At 37.3% G+C, this 21,136-nt stretch overlaps 1 protein-coding gene across 40 annotated transcripts in view; it reads left to right on the top strand.

Annotated features, from left to right (window-relative positions):
• LOC117415415 (ankyrin-3-like) overlaps positions 1-21,136 on the top strand; it is a 271,787-nt gene that overhangs the window by 161,461 nt on the left and 89,190 nt on the right. For 32 of the 40 annotated variants that reach the window (XM_059026461.1, XM_059026472.1, XM_059026457.1 and 29 more), the window contains exons 2-8: positions 5,393-5,494; positions 6,524-6,622; positions 8,780-8,878; positions 13,028-13,126; positions 15,761-15,946; positions 17,215-17,238; positions 19,777-19,875. In XM_059026461.1, the coding sequence (XP_058882444.1) occupies positions 5,393-5,494; positions 6,524-6,622; positions 8,780-8,878; positions 13,028-13,126; positions 15,761-15,946; positions 17,215-17,238; positions 19,777-19,875 (708 nt within the window). The remainder of the gene's footprint in view (positions 1-5,392; positions 5,495-6,523; positions 6,623-8,779; positions 8,879-13,027; positions 13,127-15,760; positions 15,947-17,214; positions 17,239-19,776; positions 19,876-21,136) is intronic. The other 8 variants (XM_059026471.1, XM_059026454.1, XM_059026479.1 and 5 more) reach the window with 1 other exon arrangement.

The following is a 21,136-nucleotide window of genomic DNA, read 5'->3' as shown; positions in this document are numbered from 1 at the left end:
TTTGCAGTGCCATATATAATATAGTATTTGCACATTATTTTATCATCTATATTTTCAGAATATAACATTTATATCTGTAAGACAATGAGGGAGAGTTAGTGAGAAACTTGTTTTCTATTTTAAATACCAGAATATTGCCATTGGTGGTTAAAATGTTTTTCCATGAACTTGGCATTTTAGCCGATTTATTTTTTGCTGCTATATTTGATAGTGTTCAGTGTGCATATCTATTACATGTCTATGATCTATTAACTAGTGGTGATCTACGCACCTGCACTATAATCCCTGTTGGACACCATTGTCTAAGGTGCAGTAAATTTTATAAGTATGCTGTTCTGTCTTTGAGAATGGCTGCTTCATTGTTTTGTGATGTGGACCAAGTTAACACCAATGAACATATTTATTGCGTAACCAGAGCTGGATTCAAACCTAGGCGTCCAGAGGTTAAAGATGTGAGAAGCTGTACCCTCTCTACCTAATAAGTTTCTATTTGTGTTAACTTACTAAGTCCTCTAATTAATTAAAACACTTCAAGCCCTTTGAACTGAGCTCTGCTACAACACTGCAGTATTACTCATTTCTGCTCATTAAAATGAATATGTTTACAATCTATCAGAGAGCTAAAAAGCAATTTGCTGGGAACTAGTATTAAAGTTTGGAAAATGTGTGCTTGAGAAGTCTGGTTTTGTTAAGTTCTTAAATACAGAAACACTGAAGTTGGACAGTAGAATTTTATGAATCAGGGTCATTGTCCTTAATTAGTGTAGGTCTAGAGGTTATGACATTTAATTCCCTCGGTTCAATTTAAATATAATTTTGACGTTACAGCCCCTCCAGACATGGTTTTTATACATTCTATTAACCATTTGTCTTAGCTTTTTCATTCCAAGACCATATTTATTGTGCAATTTATACTTTATGTTTTGACTGGTTTTCAGTTCATTTTGCAGTTACTTGAGAACAGCCCCAGGGTTTCTGACTTTTTTTTTGTCTTCAGTTAGTATAAATGTGACATGGCCTTTACTTCTAGAACTACTAATTCTGGGCAATTGTCGCACAGCCCGAACATAACATACTAGGCACTGAACACATTAATTTTTCTTATAGTACCCATTTTTTTCCATGGCAACCAGACATCACTTGAGACACAAAAATGTCATTCAGTACTGAATTGCTCATAATAGATAGTGGCTATATTTTAGTTTTTGTCACAATTATTCCCGGAGAGTGGCACCGCTGAGCACAAAATGTAAGCTGACTTAAGGTTCAGAACAATGATATAACACAAAGTAATACATTTGTGGGAGAGGTGAAGTTTTAAGGCCAAAACACTGGCAACATAAAGAATTGTCCAGGGTCCATTATATAATGTGTTTCTCCCCTGGAATAAATGGTATGCCAGCAAATGACAAGCCTTAATAAGCCCAACAGCCTTGTATTTTTTATGTAGGCCAATTGGATATTTCTGATGTATGCACAGTCAGTTAAACAACATTTTAAACATACTGTTCCTTGCCACTGTGGTGTGCTGTTTGTGTTTCTGGTTCAGATCCATATCAAGAACGCTATAATGTTTTTCCATTTCCCAGTTTGTGATGAATTTTGAAAACGAATTACTTTGATTGTTGCTGCGCACAGACTTCCATAAAAGCGCACAGAGAAAAGTCCCTGTGGATTCTTGCCTGCTATGCAACTGATAGCAGCTGCTGTTTCTAGTTTGTCTGTGTGCGTATGTGTGTGTGTGCTTGTAGATGCATATGTGTTTTGTGGGGAGGGGGGGGGGGTTGGAGTAACCTCTTTTTAGGTCATGCATTTGTTAGGAATTGTTGTCCAGGGGACATTCCCTGTCATTACAGTTTTGTACATGGTTAGTAATGACAAAACCACACATAGTGAACATATATTAAATGGCAATTACTTGATAATAGCTTACCTAAGAGCAACATGTGCTTCCCTCAAACACCCTTGAAGGCCAGGTGACCCTGTTATGACACTACTCAGTTATAAGAAGTTGAATTCTTCCATTTTTTATTTTATTTTATTGTATTGAGGCCAAATGGTTCATTATCTCAATGCAGTTTTTTGTTCGTTTTTTCTTCTTCGTTATTCTAACCTGATTGCCCTACTTTTTCTTAAAACCCCCCCCCCCCAAAAAACCAAAATGTGCTTTCTTTAGGGGCCATACGTTGACCTAAAGGCCTCAGATTGAGCACCCTTCTCTTATTAGTTGTTTGTGGTACATACAGTAGAGTATGTATATTTCTTGTCGCCAGGGTTCAAGTGTTATAAATAAGTGCCAGCGGTAGAGACGGTATGATCTGATTTCACTAGCTCTCACATGGCTGCTACACCACTAATTTACTCTAATTGCACTGGTGATGACAATGGGGTGAATGGTGACTGGGGTTTAAACACTGCAGTTCTTTGCAATTTAACCACTTTATGAGGTTTATTCTAGTAAAGCTTGTCATGGCAATAAGATCATGTCTCCATATACATTAGTAACAGAATAGAATCCAAATAATGGTTTCATGTAACCTCAAAAATCGTTACTGTATCACTTTAAATATTTGTAATAAAGTTAATCACCGGTGATATATAACAGTTGTATCAGGTTGTTACAACCACACTATTAGAAACAAGTTTTGACAGAGGAACCATTCTGATGTGCCTTTCAGATTAGTGGTTTAACAGGGACTGTTAACTCTAATTTTAAACCCATTATTGCCGAAACATTCTGGTTCTCTCCCCAGAGTATTAGATAATGGGGTGAAAACATTGCACATCTAGAATGACAATTTCAGTTTAAATGAAATGGATTGTTTTTTGTTGTGACCACCATTTACCAAAGGCTCTCCAATGGCAACACGGTAGTGGCAACTGACAGTGGCTGTGAAGTAGTCTAGGGGACAATGGTAGGAGAAGGGAAGCTAAAACCATATAAGCCATTAGGATGGTATCACAGTAGTGACATTTTCCTATATATCAATATAGTACACGGTGGCATTAACCAATGAGCATATTGGCCTTGTGCAACACTTAGTATAATATTCATTGCATTTCAGTTGCTGGTAATGTTTTTTTTCTGCAAGGTTGTGCTAGGGGTTTGTTTTTTTAGGGTAATGCCAGTGGTTTTCTAATGGTATTTTTTTTTAACTTCTCTCTGTAAAAGCAATTAGGGAGGTGTATGGGCATTCCTCTGAAGGCTTAGTAACATGCGTTTAAGTAAACAGATTTTACTGCCAGAGTGCTTCTCAGTTTTAGCCTTATTGAAATTATAAATGCCTGCCTGTTTCCTGGAAAAGCAGCCTGTCAACAGGAGCCTGTCAGTGTAAAGTAACGCTGTTGTGCTTGTGGCTAAATATAGTCTGCAGAAGTCTGGTAATGAACTGTTAATTGCCCCTTTAGACTGCTTTGATAAAACATTTGTTTGTTTCCTGTCTTCTTTTAATAGCTACTGTATATCATCATAGATTTTATATTCTTTTCTGATTTGAGTGATTTTAAAAAGAAATTCTGAGTGTTATTGAACACCCCTGGAAAACCCTTAACAGAACCGTGAGCAGATCACAGCATTATCAGCAATGACAACACCATGGACTTGAAACACATCACACATTGGTCCTGATACGGTTACTCGTATTGATATCTTGCTGCGTGTGATGGATTAACAGCAGTGTATGACACCAGTGGTTTGTCAAGGTATTAACATTTTTCAAATTTGGTATTATACTAATAGCACACACTATTGTAACTGCCCCAGTGCTACCATAAGCCATGGGCACAGGACCATTGTATTGCCTTTTGAAGTGCCACTGCATTACCATTGAATATAATTAAAGGGTACATTTGGTACTTCAGTTAATAACAGCATGCAATTCTTGTATGTAATGACTGCATAGCAACCTGGAAACTGGAATCAGGATCTGTATTGGATCAAACTGCTATGCAATTGGAGCCTTATACCCTTTCTCCACTGGCACATCCGACCTGTGAGGGCTCAGTACGGTACAGGTATTGTTGGGTCTCCACTGGCTATTTGTCGAGCCGAGCGAGAACCAAAACGTTAAACTCTGGCCTCACAAGACATCTGAATCCGCCTGCGAGCCGAGCTGAGCCAGTGGCGGGGTTAAGGATTTTCGTCATTACATTGAATCAGTCGGTACACTCCAGAAAGAAAAACAACAAACATGGCAGGCAGCGAGTGTGATGAGAGAAAAGTACAGCCTTGGGAAGCGGAGGAAGTGCCAGCTCTAGTTTCTCTGTAGATAGAAGTGTTCAGGAAGACCTGGACTCAGAAATGAGAAAGTTTATGCCAGAATTTCTGACGATTTGAAGCAAATGGACATAAATCGTGGGTACGGTACACTTAACTCACACACTCAAAAACACAACATGCTATCAGATTTGTCATCCTTGACCTTTATTATATTAATATAAAGAAAAACAATAAAAATAAAACAATTCTAAACTTATTTACAAAAATATAGTCAAACAAAATACTGTACAGCTGTAGCATTCATACAACTACAGCTCTCGTTGTGCTCGCGCAGCTTCTTTTTTTGTAGCACCCAAACAAAAAACGACTCTATAAAAAACAACAACTATCCTTAAACTGGATATCTTTGGCAAATCATATTTGTACAACCTTCTTTTTTCCCCTTCAACAGAACTAATTGAACTTCAGTAAGTCGATATAATCAGTAAAATTTGTGGATTATAAAGACATTCCTAAATATATTTACAAAATATAGCAATACAAGATACAGCTGTACTGTTGGTCTATTGATTTTTTAACACCATTTGTTTGCACATCTTTTGACAAACTGAGTTAATAACATAACAGCGTCTTTCATTGCGTGTGACGTAAGTAGCACAGCTCTGCAGTGGAAAAACAACCCAGGCTCCCCTTAACTACACTGTGAGCGCTCGGTAGGGCCCTGGCGCGGCTTGGTTATACAGTGGAAAAGAGGCATTATTTCCAATCCTGCATTTCCATGTCCATCCTTTGTTTATCTAAGTCTTCTCTGAGAAACTGACAAAAAGTATTTAATTGAGCGGACCTAACTGGAAAGATAGCTAATTAAATTAAAAAAAAACATGTTAAAGTAAATATGTTTTCAAACCAAACACATGCCTGTCCTCTCTGTTCATGTTTCAATAGCCTTGGGCATAACAAGGCCTTCACTGTTTGACCCAGGATAAGTCAAGGAAGTCTTGGCACGCTTGCATCCATGGAAGTGCAGAGGACTTGGGGTGAAATTCAGAATCATAGGCCATTATTCATATCAACTAAAACCGTACTGGGAGCCAGTGGAATGAAGCCATAATTGAAGCCATAATAATGTTCAATATCCCATGTTAAATTTACCATTTTTTTCTTTGTTCACAGTCTGACAGCAATGCCAGTTACCTGAGAGCTGCACGGGCTGGAAACATAGAAAAGGCCCTTGACTACTTGAAGACTGGGGTCGACATCAACATCTGCAACCAGGTCAGAGAGTTCAATAAAAATGCTCTGCATGTGAAAAGATCAGTATTTAAAAAATAAGAATACATAGAGGGTACCCCACGAGCACTGTATGGGATGTACATTTAGGGTTCTTTTTATGTGTCAAGTACCATCCGTGTAAAAGAGAGTGGGGTCAGTAATGATCTAAACAGTGGTAGATATAAATACCATAATTAATAAAGTTCTGCTGAAAGTCAAACATCCAATACTGCATGTTAGTCAGTTTATTTTTCTTCTGTAAAAATCTAAAACAATGATTTATGTTATACAGTATGTTTAAACCTAAATTAAACAGCTGAATTTGGATAACTACTTTTATTATGTCAATGTACAACGTGTGTACAGTAATTTGCAACAGTGCGATGTACTGATTTGACTTTTTCATGACATTTACAGCTGTGGCGTGGGATGTTACCGACATACTTGCTTTTGATCTGAACTGAATTCCTACACACATAGTATACAAATAATATGAACATTATTACAGTATACAGTGTTAATATAGTATTTCATTAATGTTTTCTTCTGTATAATGTGTCAGGGTGCATGCAAGTGTACACATGAATTGTTATTATTTTATTTTTTTTACCTTTACCTTTGACCTGTGAGAGATTGATATATTCCTAGGTTGTCATGTGACCATGAGGTTGTGTCTTAAACTGTATGTCTCAGAGGCAACCCATCTGAGACATGGCATCTCTGGTAATCACTATGGTAATCCCCACTGTTGTTAATTACAAAACATGGGGATACATTCTCAAAGCTCCTTAGTCTAAATAAAACTTTTTTTTTTTCACAAAGGAAAAACACAACCAATAATGAGATCAAACCATAAACAAACAGGAAAAGTTGCATTTTTGCAGAAATGCCATTTTATTCCTTGGTTCTATACATTCGTAACTGTTATCTATTTCCAAAATGATTGCATTTCACAGTGTAAACTGACTGTCCAGTGCTGTGTTTTGCAATTGTATTCTCCACATGTTTGATATCTTCTTTTTTAATTTTCAGAATGGGTTGAATGCTCTTCACCTTGCTTCCAAAGAAGGCCATGTAGAGGTTGTTGTCGAGCTGATAAAGCAGGGAGCTAATGTGGATGCATCAACAAAGGTCAGCTATCTGCTCGTATAGCCCTACTTGGAGAGCTGCAATATGCTGAGAGAGATGCTCCACCCAATCTGAAACGCACACTTCTGGAGGAACCAATCGTCTTTAATGTCATAGAGAGGCACTAAAGTGTATTAGCCATGCTATCATAGTGGTGCGGCCCTGTTGAGTCGGGTGTGGCTGGACTCAGCACTACACTATGCCTTGTCAGGGAGTCCCTACTGGTGCTGCTGCTGCTGCAGTTTTTACTCCCTATTGGAAAATTAACAACACAGAGCAGAAACAATTATGTGTTTGTTTAACCCTTTTCAGAACAAGGATCAAATATGTTTTTATGCAATGTGAATATTAGCCTCTTGAAATAAATGAAAAAAAAAACATTATAGTTATATATATATATATACACACACAGGCTAACTTGACTATAATGAACCCCCATGGGACCTGGAGAAATGTCTGTTATATCAGGGTGTTCACTACAATAGGGTTTGGTGTTTTTCTGTATTAAAATAATGACAACAGCAAATTTGAATTGAACATCAATATATAGTACTTAGATGAAGATTCCTCCAAATTGATCAACATTTAAACGGTATTGTGACAAGGTACTTGTGTCACATGTGTTGGTAACCGCATTGCAAGACAAAGAGACATGGGAGTTGGAGTTGAAACACCGACACAGGTGCGTAGGATTTATTAAACACAAAACAGAAAGTAAACAAACGGGTCATGTGACACTACCAACGATGGTAACGCACAGAGGACACATACGGAAGACTGTACAAAAGGCAAAATAAAACACAGTACAAAAACTACAAATAAAAGGTACCACACAGGGCGAGCGCTAGCCTTACTGAACGAGGCGTCCTGCTCTGAGGACCAGCACAGCCAATCACTCGCTGCCCTTCCTCTCAACCAAACCTAGCAGGCAGCAAGTCTCAATCGAGCGCCCGTCTGTAAACAATCATTTGATCAAACATAACAACTAAAAAAAGTACACAAAACAAACCTGTTTCCACATACAAATTACACCAACACTAATTTCCCCCTGTGCAGGGCAATCACCCTGCTACAGGTATGTTTAAAAGAAAACAGTAAAGAAATGAAAAAGGAAAGAGTGTACACTTACATGCTGAATACAGTAATTACATGTCCTTTCTCTTGAAAAAACTATCCAGCGTAGATTGCTTTTCATGCCCGTTGCCTGGTTGTAGTTTGTGTGAAGATGACAGACAGTCAAAAATTGCATTTGTCATATATGATTCGTACTACAATAGGTCATCTTTGAATTAGCGTTATCTTTGAATTAGTCAACCATGGTCTTTGTTTTCACTGAGAGAATAACACACTTGACACTGGTGAAAGTTCACTGTCAGTCAGCACTGAGATCGTAGTATCCAGGTCGATCCTGTACGTGATCGTTCTAATATGGTTAATTAGCATTGGAAAAAATGGTTCTTGCTGTTGGGATCATTAAAAATGGGTGTTCGTTATAAAAAGGGTTTTTTTAATGAAGTTTAGCCTGTAAAAATATATATATATATATATATATATATATACTTACACACACACACACACACACACACACACTTTAGGGTCTCTATTAAGGGTTAACATATAGGCAGTTTAGTGTATCAATAAATGTATGCATTTACTAGTATGAAGATTACTTTTATAGTTCTTTATTTTAGAATTTCAAACCTTATTTAGGTATACAGTATTATTTTACCTTGCAATATTTTCAAAGAAGACTGATGCAATTAATCCTTAATTACTACATATTTAATGTACAGCTTATTAGTTTGAGCTTTAAGTCTGTTCTTATAAATGGCAAACTACCTAATGGGAGAAAATGAATACCCCTTTTAATACAAGAGATGTCAATAACAAGTGCTCTTATTTACGAGTTATGTGTTTTGGCTTGCTGCGTGAGAAACAAATAGGTATATAACAATGAATAAATAACCACACAGCTTATACATTAAAAAAAACTAATTTAAAATTACTTTATTTTTGCTAGTATATTAGCTTTGCCACATTCTTGGCAACTGGTTCATTTTTTTTAATGTCAGCACGGGACTGCATACTGTATCAACACTGGCTGTATGTGTGAGCACAGGTGTTTGATATGTTAGCTCACTTGTTTACATCTCTTTTCAGAAAGGAAACACTGCGCTACATATAGCCTCACTAGCTGGACAGAACGAGGTGGTGAAAGAGCTGGTCACGAACGGAGCAAATGTGAATGCCCAATCACAGGTAAGAATTGTTTCTCAGTCTCAACACAGCGCTGTTATTAAATATACAATGCTGCTCCGTGTACACCAGATAGTTCTTGTTGTCTTGTTTCTTGAATTTCTTGAAACACATACAGCTTCAGTGCACTTTACTGCTCCACATTAGAAAACATCCTGCTATGCACTGGCGGTAGTGACAGAGCCTGGGTGCTAACAATCCAATAATGTGGGCCACATATAGTGCTTCATTTCTGAAGCGTGGAGCAGCCTATAAACTGGTCAGGAGGCAGTGAAGAGACCAATCTACAGTGGTTGAACACACAAGCTTCACGTTATAGAGTACTGACCTCCCCCCACAGAGATAGCACTGATTGACAGGGGCTTGAGGCAGAGTCCTGCACGGGTCCGATTTTTACAACCCACTTCCGACCTGGATCCGCTACTATAGGACCCAACCCGAACCCGCAACCCGCTGCAACACAGTCTTCCTACCCGCGACCTGACCCAATCCGCTTTAATAAGACCTGCAACCCGGCCCAAACCTGCAAGTGTTTGTCCTGTACTGACTTCCTTTCTCACACTCTCACATTCACACACAGATATCTCTACCATTCTCTACAGATTGAGTTTACACAACAGGCTGTACAACGTGGTAGCTTTCTCTAGTGGTCTGGATATATTTTAACATTGTAACATATTAACTATCTCTACTTAATTTACTATAAAATACCTGTCTATTCCTTTCGTGCCACCAGTTGAAAGGGGGCTACACCTGTGCTTTCGCACACATGATGTACCAGTTATGTGGCTGTCGTACACAAACATAATGACAGGTTTTATAAGCAATGAATCCAGTCACATGTTCATTATTTTCATTCGCTGTGATTCCAAAAGAATTCCACAATTCTAATTTACCTCTCTAACTATTATCCACTACATGATATAAACCCTGCGCTATCTTTTGTTCACCTCGTCCACAGGCATTTTTAATATCACCAAGCAGGTGTGATAAAAGAATCTTGCGACGTATCAAACAAACGGCAAAATAAACTGAGAACACTGCTTAGTCAGCTGACTTCTCCCAAATCGCCTCCTGCTTTAGTGCAGGAAAAAACGGTACATTTATCTTCTAATGTGTTATTTGGAAAAGGGTTACAGACGAGTATGCTGAAAGGACAGAAAAAAGTTTTTGGTGATTCAAATTCAGACCCGAGCCTGACCCGAAAATGACATTTTCTGACCCGAATCTGAGCCGCAAACCACAAAAAGTTCACATTCTGATCTGAACCCAACCTGCTATGCAGGTTACCCGCGGGTACCCGACACGATGCAGGACTCTAGCTTGAGGGAAGAGCACATCTGCACTAGTTTTCCCAACAGTGCTTCCTAGTGAAGAGTTTAGGCATTACAAAATAATACAAATTAGCATCCCCAGTCTTCCACCCTGATATGGCTACCATTATGTGGCCATGTGATTTTTTGTGGGGGTTTCTGGATAATAAGAAACCTAATACTTTCAAATAGTGGTCCATTCCACAATTTCATAGAAATATTAACATTAATAAATCCAATGACAAAAGTTTTGACTGGAATTATTTTTCAGTGTCTTCAATGTCAATTGAATGATTCCCCTTGTTCTACTTAATGTAAATTTAGGTCAGTGTAACCTTCTTTTTCATGAGCTGTATTTTGTATCTCGCCCAGACTTCATGAAATTTAGTACACAAAGTTCCTCTACATACAGTAGTTTGAATGTAGGTCGCTGTACTAAAATATTGCACAGTATACAGTGCTCCCATCTTTATAAAACTGTAAAATATAAATGCTCTCTGCTTTTACTGTGTAAAGACCCTTTACTAATTCACTGCTCTCAATATTTCATGTTTTTTATGTGGAGCAAGCTCAGTGAAATGATGAAGGATGACTGTACACAAAACTAAAACAGTGGTTATTGTTCAGTTTATACTCACTGGTGTCTATTCACTAGATATAAACAGTATCATATCTAAATAAAACTTCTGTTTATGTAATACAAATAAGTCTCTTAGATAGGGATAACAGTAAAAGTCTCATATAGTTTTATGTTATTTTTATTTCTTATTATATTATATTTATTTCTATAAAATGTATAAAAAGCTAGGGACAGTGATATTTTTGAGGTGGTATTTAAAATGACAGCATTTACACTGAACAGACTACCGTTCTGGGTAGCGCAGTGGATAGTGCACTACACCCATAAAAATCCAATTCACACGTACAGTATATGTCACAAAACTAAATTTGACAAAGAATTCAGGATTTTTTCTTCTGGCTGTTAAATGCAGCGGTTTCTTTGATTTTGGGGTGCTTACTTGAAGCTGAATGGCGACTGTGAAATTCAATCGTGCACCTCACAAAGCCCTGTAGTGTGAGACACCCCCTTTGTCTTTAGGATTAGGTCTCTGCTGTTTCACTAACTGCATTGTTACATGATCAGAATAGATAATGAGAGACAAGACCTGTGGAAAAGTGTGTGGGTTTTAAATAAGCCCTAGGAAGGATTGCTGGAGTATAGTTGAACCTATGTGCATTGTGTAGGCTGCTGTGTTGTTACAGGTTGTCAGCATTCCCTGACTGATGCAGGAAGGCGGTCGTTGTGTGATAGATCGTTTCAGGGTGGACCACGACTGCAGCACTGAGCTGCCATGACAATACTGTAAAGACGCACTCAAATGTTAGAAAGGGTCAGGGAATATTATTCTCCATCATCATCTTTATTTTATTTCTATTTTAATGAGAGGAATAACAGAGAGCTGTGTAGTACAACGCTAATCTCTTGAGTTGCTTTGATTTCTTACAAACCAATTTAAAGAGCTGAATGCTTTGAAATATGTCATCGTATTAACAGCATTGCGATGGATTCTTCATTTTCTAGTGTTCTTTTGGATTGTTCTATGTTTTCATTTGGGATGTGCAGATATATCAAATACTGATTAAAACATTACACTGCTTCCTTATTCATACACATATTCTCTTCCTGTGCAACAGGTCAATTTCACTTTAGTAATTTAGCTGCAACCATACAATGTAACCTACAGCTGCTACCGGCAGATTTAAATCAGTATATCGCAAATTAAAGGGTGAAAAAAAGCACAAAAAAAAAATCTAAAGATTTTCACTGCAGTGAAAAGAAGGGCAAATGTTTTTTTGTGAGCTCTCTATAGAATATATAAGAATATATATAAGAATTTCTCTTATAAGGATTCCAGTGAATCCAGATCATGCTCCCCTTACAACAACAACTCCCCTTACAACAATGCTGGTTTTCTGTTCCCACAATATGCCATTCTTTTCAATCAGAGCACCAGCATTGTTGCAGGAGGGAGCATGATCTGGATACACTGCGATGTTTAGAAGAAGAAATCTAGGGTACAAATTGAAAAAAGCAATTCCCTAGTTGATTTACCTGTGATGTGTGAATAAAAATATAAAAACAATTGGTTGAAAAATATGCTGGCACCTGAACAACAAGGGACATAGAAAAGGTGATGTGTTTCTTGTAAACACTGCAGGGGTTCTGTTACACTTTAACATTGGCTGTTATTAAACCTCTGAAATAGAATCAAGAATGTGAAATAGATTAGCAGTTATTTTCACTGCTCCCTCCCTGTCTTTGTATTGAATTTATCATAACTACAGGGGTCCCCTTTTATATATGCTTCCTGTAATGCACCACAGTAAAAATATAGCATAGTGATTTCAATGCTGGGTTGCTCCTTGCCATTTTCTTGTGTACTATTGCCATTTGTACTTCATCGATCAAATAGCCAACTGGCGGTGCATTACAAAGTGATAATGGACCTGCACTTAGGAAGTACATTTAAGTTGCCTTGTGAACTGTGTAACATTATGTCAGTAAGACTCCATGTACTGTCTAAGGTCCATTTATAATTATCGGTACATGGCAACAGCCAACTTGCTCAGATACCCTGAAATGTCAGCTTAAAGTGTATTGGTGCATATTAACAGTTCTGTTAAATCTAACAGAACTGACTGAGTAACACAGCAATGTCTGTTTGTAATTAGGCACATAATTAGATAAGTTAACAATCTAATGTATTACTTGATAACTCAATGTGCTTTTCCAGAAATTGATGAATTGTAATGTATGGTGGTTGTTTTTGCTATACAGAATGGCTTCACACCGTTGTATATGGCAGCGCAGGAAAACCACCTTGAAGTCGTCAAGTATCTCCTTGACAATGGCTCCACTCAAAGCATTGCAACAGAGGTGAGTGACATCTGCCCCAGCAAATCATTTTTATACTTGCCTCATGGAAATTCCACCGTCCACAGGCCTGTTTCAGAGACAGTTCCAAGAGTTAAAAGTGACACATGTCAAATATCCATGAGTGCAGAAAGGTTAATAAGTGATGATTTAAAAACCATATCACAATATAATAAACATATAAAAAATGTAATATGCAAATTTGGTGACTATAAGGTATTCATTTAATATATATATTTTTTTTTTTATGGGGGGGGGGGGGGGGGGTGGTCCACGCTTTTGTTGCTAATGTTAAATTCTGTCACAAATATGAAGAAATTAAATGAATAGCACCATGATACAATTTTGCAAAACAAGACTGTTGTGGAGATCCATGCTAATTTAAGAACGGAGGACAGTAGGAACCCAAGTGTTGTTAATATCTGTTGGTGGTGTAACTGGAAGCACATACTTGTAGCCCAGCCAGCTGGCATGGGTGCAGTGCTTGCTAGGCATGTACAGTATGATTGCAAGGTAAAGTGCCATTTTATTGTTGGTAACATTCATGGATCTTACAGGATTGAGTATTTGTTTAGAAAGCTGTACTCTTTTGTCCATTGATGCTATTTAGCCTCAACTAACAACAAACCCAAAAATATAAACCAAATATTTAGTTGCATTCACAGTAAAGCTGGTTTAGTTTCTGGGAAGTACTTTTTGAGAATGTGTATTATTATTTTTTTTTATGTAAAAATAACAAGATATATATATTTTTTTAAATCTGTTGCTTTTATGTGGAACTGTTTTGACCTTGAACCCATGGGAACATGATGTAATCACATCACTCAAAGGACACAGATCAATTCGAAGGGAGTTCCTAACTTGGCAACTTTGTCTCCCAGTAGCCTTTGCAAGCAACAAGCAATCGCTCTGTCTTCTATGTTGTAATTCTCAAGCTATGCAAGAAGCAGAAACTTAAGCTTAAACAAAACGCTGAGGTTTACTTTTGGCTTCATCTCGAGGACCCCTCCCAAGCACGCAAATTATTTGAAGTGGTGAGAGAAAAGCACACAAAAAAGTGCTGAAACATTGCCTGGGTTCAGCGTAGATAAACTCACCTTAGCTTTGTTGCTGCTTCAGTTCTTAAAAATACTGTATGATCCAAATACACGTTTCCCTAATTAATGTGAGAAAATGTAAGACTGAGCCCATGGCATTGATCTGGTTACTGTACTGCACTGTACTGTATTGTATGTTAAAAATATTTACACATTTTATGATTTTGCATTCAAAGACGATGTAGTAATAGCTCCTAATTTGCTAAATGCTGCATACCTTTAAGCACAGCCCTTTGGTTGCAACTGTAGGCTGAGGCTATCAAAAAGTACCATCCTCTAAAATACACAAGACTGTAGTATTGCCACAGCTAGAATTCCTGAATTATGTATGGCTGTGGCTAATAATCAATATTCATCAGTAATGTTTTTTAGAAAAATGTGGTCTTGTGACATTGGAAAGATCAAAAGATAATGAATGTCGGCATGGAAATGCCACATGTGGATATATGAGGAACATCAACAATCTTTCCTAATAAGCAGCCAAAGGGATTTAACATCCGATATGATAGGTTATTTAAAATTGTTGGAGTGGCAATAATTATGTACAGTAAGTAATGGTTAAGTTGTGTACTTTAATTAATTATTGTATTCCCCAAAGGTGTACTAAATATCATTTATTTCTTAGCAGACGCCCTTATCCAGGGCGACTTACAGTCGTAAAGAAAAATACATTTCAAACCATACCATAGTAACTGTATGCTATTCGGTGACAGCTTTTTAAAAAGTGATTAATAAGAGTTATTGTTTAGATTACGTCTTTGCATTTAGAATAATGTTGCTGTTTAATTCTTCACTTGACTCTTAATTGCATAATGTAAAATCCCCTTGGACGAAGGCAGTGACGGATCTAAACCCTGCCATCGTTTAAATCATTAAAAGAAGGGACTTTGAGAAAACCAGCATCTCTAGTATGTATTTGAGTCTTAAATATATTTTGTCTTGCAAAATTGCAGTTTAGTCCCAATTCAACATGTTAAAGCTGTTGGTATTTAGATTTGCGCCGTGGTACTGTATCCCCATTCGCTGCAGAGCTCTCAAATGTGTAGTTTTAAAAGAAACACATGTCATAGCAAGCATGCATTTCCATTTTAACACATCATTTCTGGCACTATACTAGATTAAAGAAAGTTCTCGGTTTGCGTGTCACTACTGTTTCACTTCCTAGGTCACCTCAGCAGTGTATTCGGGGTTAAAGCATGTTACTGACTACAATGCCTGTCTGTCAATAGGGGAAGCAGCTGGTTGATTAATGACAGAAGGGGGTGAAGGGGTGGGCACAATTTTACTCCAGGTAAAATGACCAAAGCAGGGAAAGAGAGTTTGAAAACAGATTTACTTAACATAGTTTACTTCTAATATATGTTTGCGACAGTATAACACGTTTTCCTGTCAAAACTGCTATTTTAAGACATACAGTGTATATTGATGGCATTCTTTTGATAGCTAGAAAATGTTTTTATAATTATTTGCATTAAGAAAAGGCACCAGTATTTGAAAATAAAGGGATCATTCACTGATGTTCTGGGTGTCTTCCCTTTAGGATGGTTTTACACCTTTGGCAGTTGCTCTGCAGCAAGGCCATGACCAGGTGGTGTCTCTCTTGCTGGAGAACGACACCAAAGGGAAGGTCCGGCTCCCAGCTCTTCACATCGCAGCCCGCAAAGACGACACCAAGGCGGCCGCACTGCTTTTACAGAGCGACCACAACGCAGACGTGGAGTCCAAGGTCGGTTAGAGTTTCTGTGTCATGCAGTTTCCTGTGGAACTCTAGAATAGGAAATATTGCACTTCAAGTATTTATTTCTTTAAAGATTTTTAGACAGAAACAGTCCAACACAGTTTCCTGGATATCCGACTGTATTTCATTCATAAATCCAGACTTATTTTTTATTTATTTATTTATTTATTTATTTTAATTGTGAAAAGGGCCCAGTGTAATCCTGTGTTTTAGTTTTGTTAGTCCAGTAAACAATATTTTTATGTTTCATGTGAGTTTAGAATAAGAAAAGATTTCCTATTAACGTTAAGTTGTGTTATTCCATCATGGTTAAGCAGATGTGAAATTTGGATAAAGTATACCATTGATTAATGTACCATGTAAGTGCACAGGCATTATTATTGTACTAATGACATGTAAGTACTTTTGGCTGTATCAATTTCTGTCTGGTTGGCCGTCTAAAATTGACCAAATTTGTACTTTTTGGTAAATTTTATTGGGCCAGATTGAAGTGTAATATGTAATATACAGTATATTAGACATGAAGTACTATGTAGGTATACATAGCACTTACTCATTAGTACATGCATTATGCCTATGTATTTAAATTGTTGAAAAATAACTTTTAAGTAATTGAAATCCATACATTAAAACAGTACTGTATCATGCTGGTCATTCCAGCTCCAAGTAGACCCAGTTATGGGTAGGTGGTTGCTCGACCCTATCAGTAATTTCAGGTAAAGTTCAGGGATAATTACCCCACTGTGAAACTTATACATTTCAGATACACAGTAAGGTCTGTTCCTGAAATTTAAAAAAGATATATGTATATGGCATTTCATCCCTCCCAGTGTCAGTGGTGTGTGCATACAGCAGGAGATCAAACACACAACACATTTTGAGGACATTGTTTTCTCCACAACAAATCTCATAGGCTCTCCACTACAAACACTTATATCGAAGTTAGCCATGTTTGTCTCTCAAGTGTGACCTGAGATATCTTGAGGTAACAGTCAGTCATCTATCTCATTGTTTTCTGAGGAGATCAAACCACCGTCCTTGGTCTACTTGAGCTAGACTGCCCTGTTTAGAAATGTGCATGTCTCAAGGCAGTTACAGCAGGTATCCTTTCTTTGTAGTATATGTACCGTTCGTTCTGTGCTTGTTATCATTGACGTTCTTGTCACTTAGTCATCATGTAGCTTTGTGTACCCATTGTCACCCCAACTGTACACTAAAAGTTCGTTTTTATCTTTTCTTGACTGCCGGTATCGTAGATGGTGGTGAATAGAACGACGGAGGTATACATATATATATATATACTGTATCCACTGACTGCACCACTTCGCATTCCTTAGTGCTGCTGCTGCATCATCTCTTTCCTTTTCTCTGCTTGCTTTTTTCAGTAGATGTTTGCTTTAGTTATAAAAAGTAGCATGTAATAGTAACTGGGACAAACAGCAGGGGTGTATGCAGCTGAAGTTTATTATTATTATTATTATTATTATTATTATTATTAAAGTGAAACTGCCTTACAAATGTATTATTCTCGAAATAAAACATATTTAATTTCTGCCAAAATTTTGATTTCGTTTTCAGTCTATGCTGTGAGAATCTTGACGATCCTCCCCTGTGGTGTTTACCTTAACTCTCATCTTGTAGTAATATCTTTAAATGAGTTAATGAGAAGGCCCTTTTGTGTGGAGTTTTCAGGGATAGGTGCCTGTTAGAGGGGTAATTATCAAGGCTTTAAAAATGTTTTCCCCTTTCATTAGCTTAATAACATTCCCCAGACTTTATTTGTCTTTTATTTGAGTAGTCCACTTGCCACCACATAAAAGATGAACTCCCTGTGCAGCGGGTTTTAAGACTCATTTTTTGTTGGACAGGAAGTGAATCTATAGTGTTGTGACAGGATACATGTACTTCACCAAAAATATATTATGCTAATGAGAGGTATGTAAATATGTTTTTAAAGCATTGGTTATTACCTGTACAACTTTTAACTGGTGCCAGGCTGAAATGTAAAAGGAAGTTTCACTTTTAGCAAAAAAAATTGAAACTGAAATAACCAAAGCAGTGAAATAGCTGTTTTGGGGGGGGGGGGTAAGGGTTCATATTGTAAACCACTCAGTGGCGCAGCTGCAGATAACCCTATCACAACTGTGCATCTCAGATTTAATCCTCAGGCTTCTGCATGACACTTACCCTTGCAGGTGCCAGCGAATAAATAGGACCCAGCGACTCCAGAGTTTGCAAACTTCCTAAGATTGTTTTTCCTACAGTCAGCATGGCTACAAGGCTCGCATTTGCAAATGCACTTCCTTCTAGAGTCTGGTAGTTGGGGAACTAATTATACTGCATGTTCAATATCAGTCTCATTGATTGAAAAAAACAGTTGTGAAGAGCAAATATAAGATTTCAAAATATTATAAACCAAATGGAACTCTCAACTGAATTCTGCTTATTCCGGTGTATGCAGCCAAAGAATGTCCTCTGCCTTAGACATCCAGGATAAAGGTTGTAATATACCAGTATGGTGAATATATTTTTTAAATAATAGATTAAAACAGACCAGTTTATATTGTCTGAACATTTGCAAAAAGTTTAGAACAGCATTTCTTCCCCCGTTTTTGTTAATTGACCTTTTAATGTACACTAAAAATATTATCCGAACAAAATTCTTAGAATTACATTTTGCTGTTTGCTGTTTTGTTGTTTTTCTTTATTTGACTTGTGTAGCCAGTGTATCTTGCCACAGTGCTATACAGTACATTTACTTCCTGTACTATAGGTAATAGTACCAGCCACTTACACTTGTGTTAGTTGTTATACTCTAGGTGGGGTCTTATTACCTTTAACTAAGAAATGGAAAGAGCAGTTCTACCAAATGTATAGCATTGAGGCAGGATAAAAAGACTAGGTCAAAGTGTAAACAAAAATTGTGAGAATAAAGCTTTGGTTAATGCACAAGTCCAGCAAGGGCATTTCTTTAGTGTGGGGTTAAACCCACAGTAAATAGGGGCAAATGTGACCTCACAAGAAAGTCCAGCATTTTAAATGTTTTTTCTTCTTTATAAACAAACAGTTTCTTTATTTTATAAAACATTCCTATGGTTTATAATAATGATAATCCACCCCCAGAGCTGGTGTTTACCACATTTAATGCACTTCCTGTCAGAGCTTTAACAGCATGAGGTGAAAATATCCAACAAGACTGACATTAACCTCTGGTAACCACCTGCTTTGTTGTGGATTATTGGACATACTAAAATCTTTATAATTAAACAGCTCACACCCGAACTGTCTTGCTTAATTTTAATTCACCTTGCATAAAGATAGGCCTCAGTGTAATACATATTGAGGCTGAGCTTTCCTATCACTTAAACAATAGTGCTGTAGTTTATAAGAAACAAAAAACGCTTATTTGTGGTTTAATTGTAAGCCTTGACATGTTAATTTACGTTGCTAGGTTAATTTTCCACACATACAACGACATATATTTAAATGAAATGTAATTTGTGTGTCATTTGTGAGTCACCAGACATTATAAAGAACTTTAAATTATACCTCAGGAGGTTTTATCTAATTCTTGAGCTCTAAAGTAATCCACGCTTTCTTTAAGGGATAGAAAATATATCTAATCAGTGAAATTGCATGCCAAACTGGCTCATTCTTCAGAATATAACTGGCTTGTGGCGAATAGTTAATGTGTTAAATTGTAAACAGAAAGTCAGCAACCACATTGACTTTCACAAAAATGCTAGGCCCAGTCAATGAAGAGACAGTTGTGATTCTCAGCCACAATTCATAACCATTGTATTTCATTTTTCTTCCAGAGTGGCTTTACCCCGCTTCATATAGCTGCTCACTACGGAAATATCAATGTTGCCACACTGTTGCTCAACCGAGGTGCTGCTGTAGACTTCACAGCGAGGGTAAGATATGTACCAAATCCTGTATGCTGTTTTAAGGATGGGGGAATGTATTGTCTACCTTTAAGTACAGTATGTATCTAGTGGTGATAACCAAAAAAATCTGCAAACACATGCAATGCTACCATTGTGTAAATGTACTACCCCATAACTCACTGACTGGCACAAATGACAGATGTTTCTGTAATTTATATAACAAGTGTGGTGTATTTAAAATGTAGTTTACATACAGGTTGTATTGACCCTCCAAGAAGAAGAAAACAACATACTGTACATAACATAAGATCCACTCATACATTCAAAATGGAACAACATAACAAATGCCTACAGCAAGACGAGTGAAATAATCCTAGGCTTCAAAACACATGGATCTACATAAATCAGAGAAAGCTTTAAACAGATCAACCAAACAAAGTCAGAACGTCAAAAAGATCAACTAGGTATTCATTGTGTTGAAGCCAATACACTGTGAAGGAATCTGTGAGAAATGACAAAAATAAATCTTGCAAATGAAGCAGAAACAGCCACGGCAAAGTATGAGATGAGCACTGTTTATAGAATCACAAGACACATCTGAGGAAGTAAGAACCACCCCAACAGCCCAATCCTTGACAAGAACAGGAAATTAGAGGGCAGGAGATAGATAGAACATTTTCTGGAAATGTTAAATTGACCTGACCCAGATAAAACCGCTGACATACAACTGACAGAAAGAGACATTACAGTTGATATGTCACCACCACCTGGAAAAGATGCCCTGTGGCCTCTTTTCATAGAAATATGGGAAAAAGAAGAGCTCCCGGAAGACTGGATCTCAGGAAAGATTATCAAAATACCTAAGAAAGGCAATCTCATCAATTGCAAAAATGCTATCCAAGTAAAATCTTTAGCAAGATTATTATGACCTGGATATATTCAGCCATTTATAAACAGTTAAGACAAGAACAAGATGGCTTCTGAAGAGGCAGAGGAACAACAGAACACATCTTCACACTGCGAAACATCCTAGAGCAATGCAATGAATGGCAAAGGGAGTTTTATATATATTTTGTGGATTTTGAAATCGCCTTTGACAGTGTGCACAGAGACAGCCTGTGGAAAATCATGAGACATTATAGAATCCTGGCAAAAATAGTAGCACTTATTAAGCTGTTCTGTAAGGATTTCTCATGCACAGTGGGCACCTCAGACTGATTTCCCAGAGAAATCTGGTGTCAGACAGGGCTGTGTCATGTCGATGCCCCTATTCAACCTTGCCATAGAC

This window comes from Acipenser ruthenus, chromosome 7 (assembly GCF_902713425.1).
Source record: "Acipenser ruthenus chromosome 7, fAciRut3.2 maternal haplotype, whole genome shotgun sequence".
Lineage (NCBI taxonomy): Eukaryota > Metazoa > Chordata > Actinopteri > Acipenseriformes > Acipenseridae > Acipenser > Acipenser ruthenus.
This window is presented reverse-complemented; position numbering and strand designations above follow the sequence as displayed.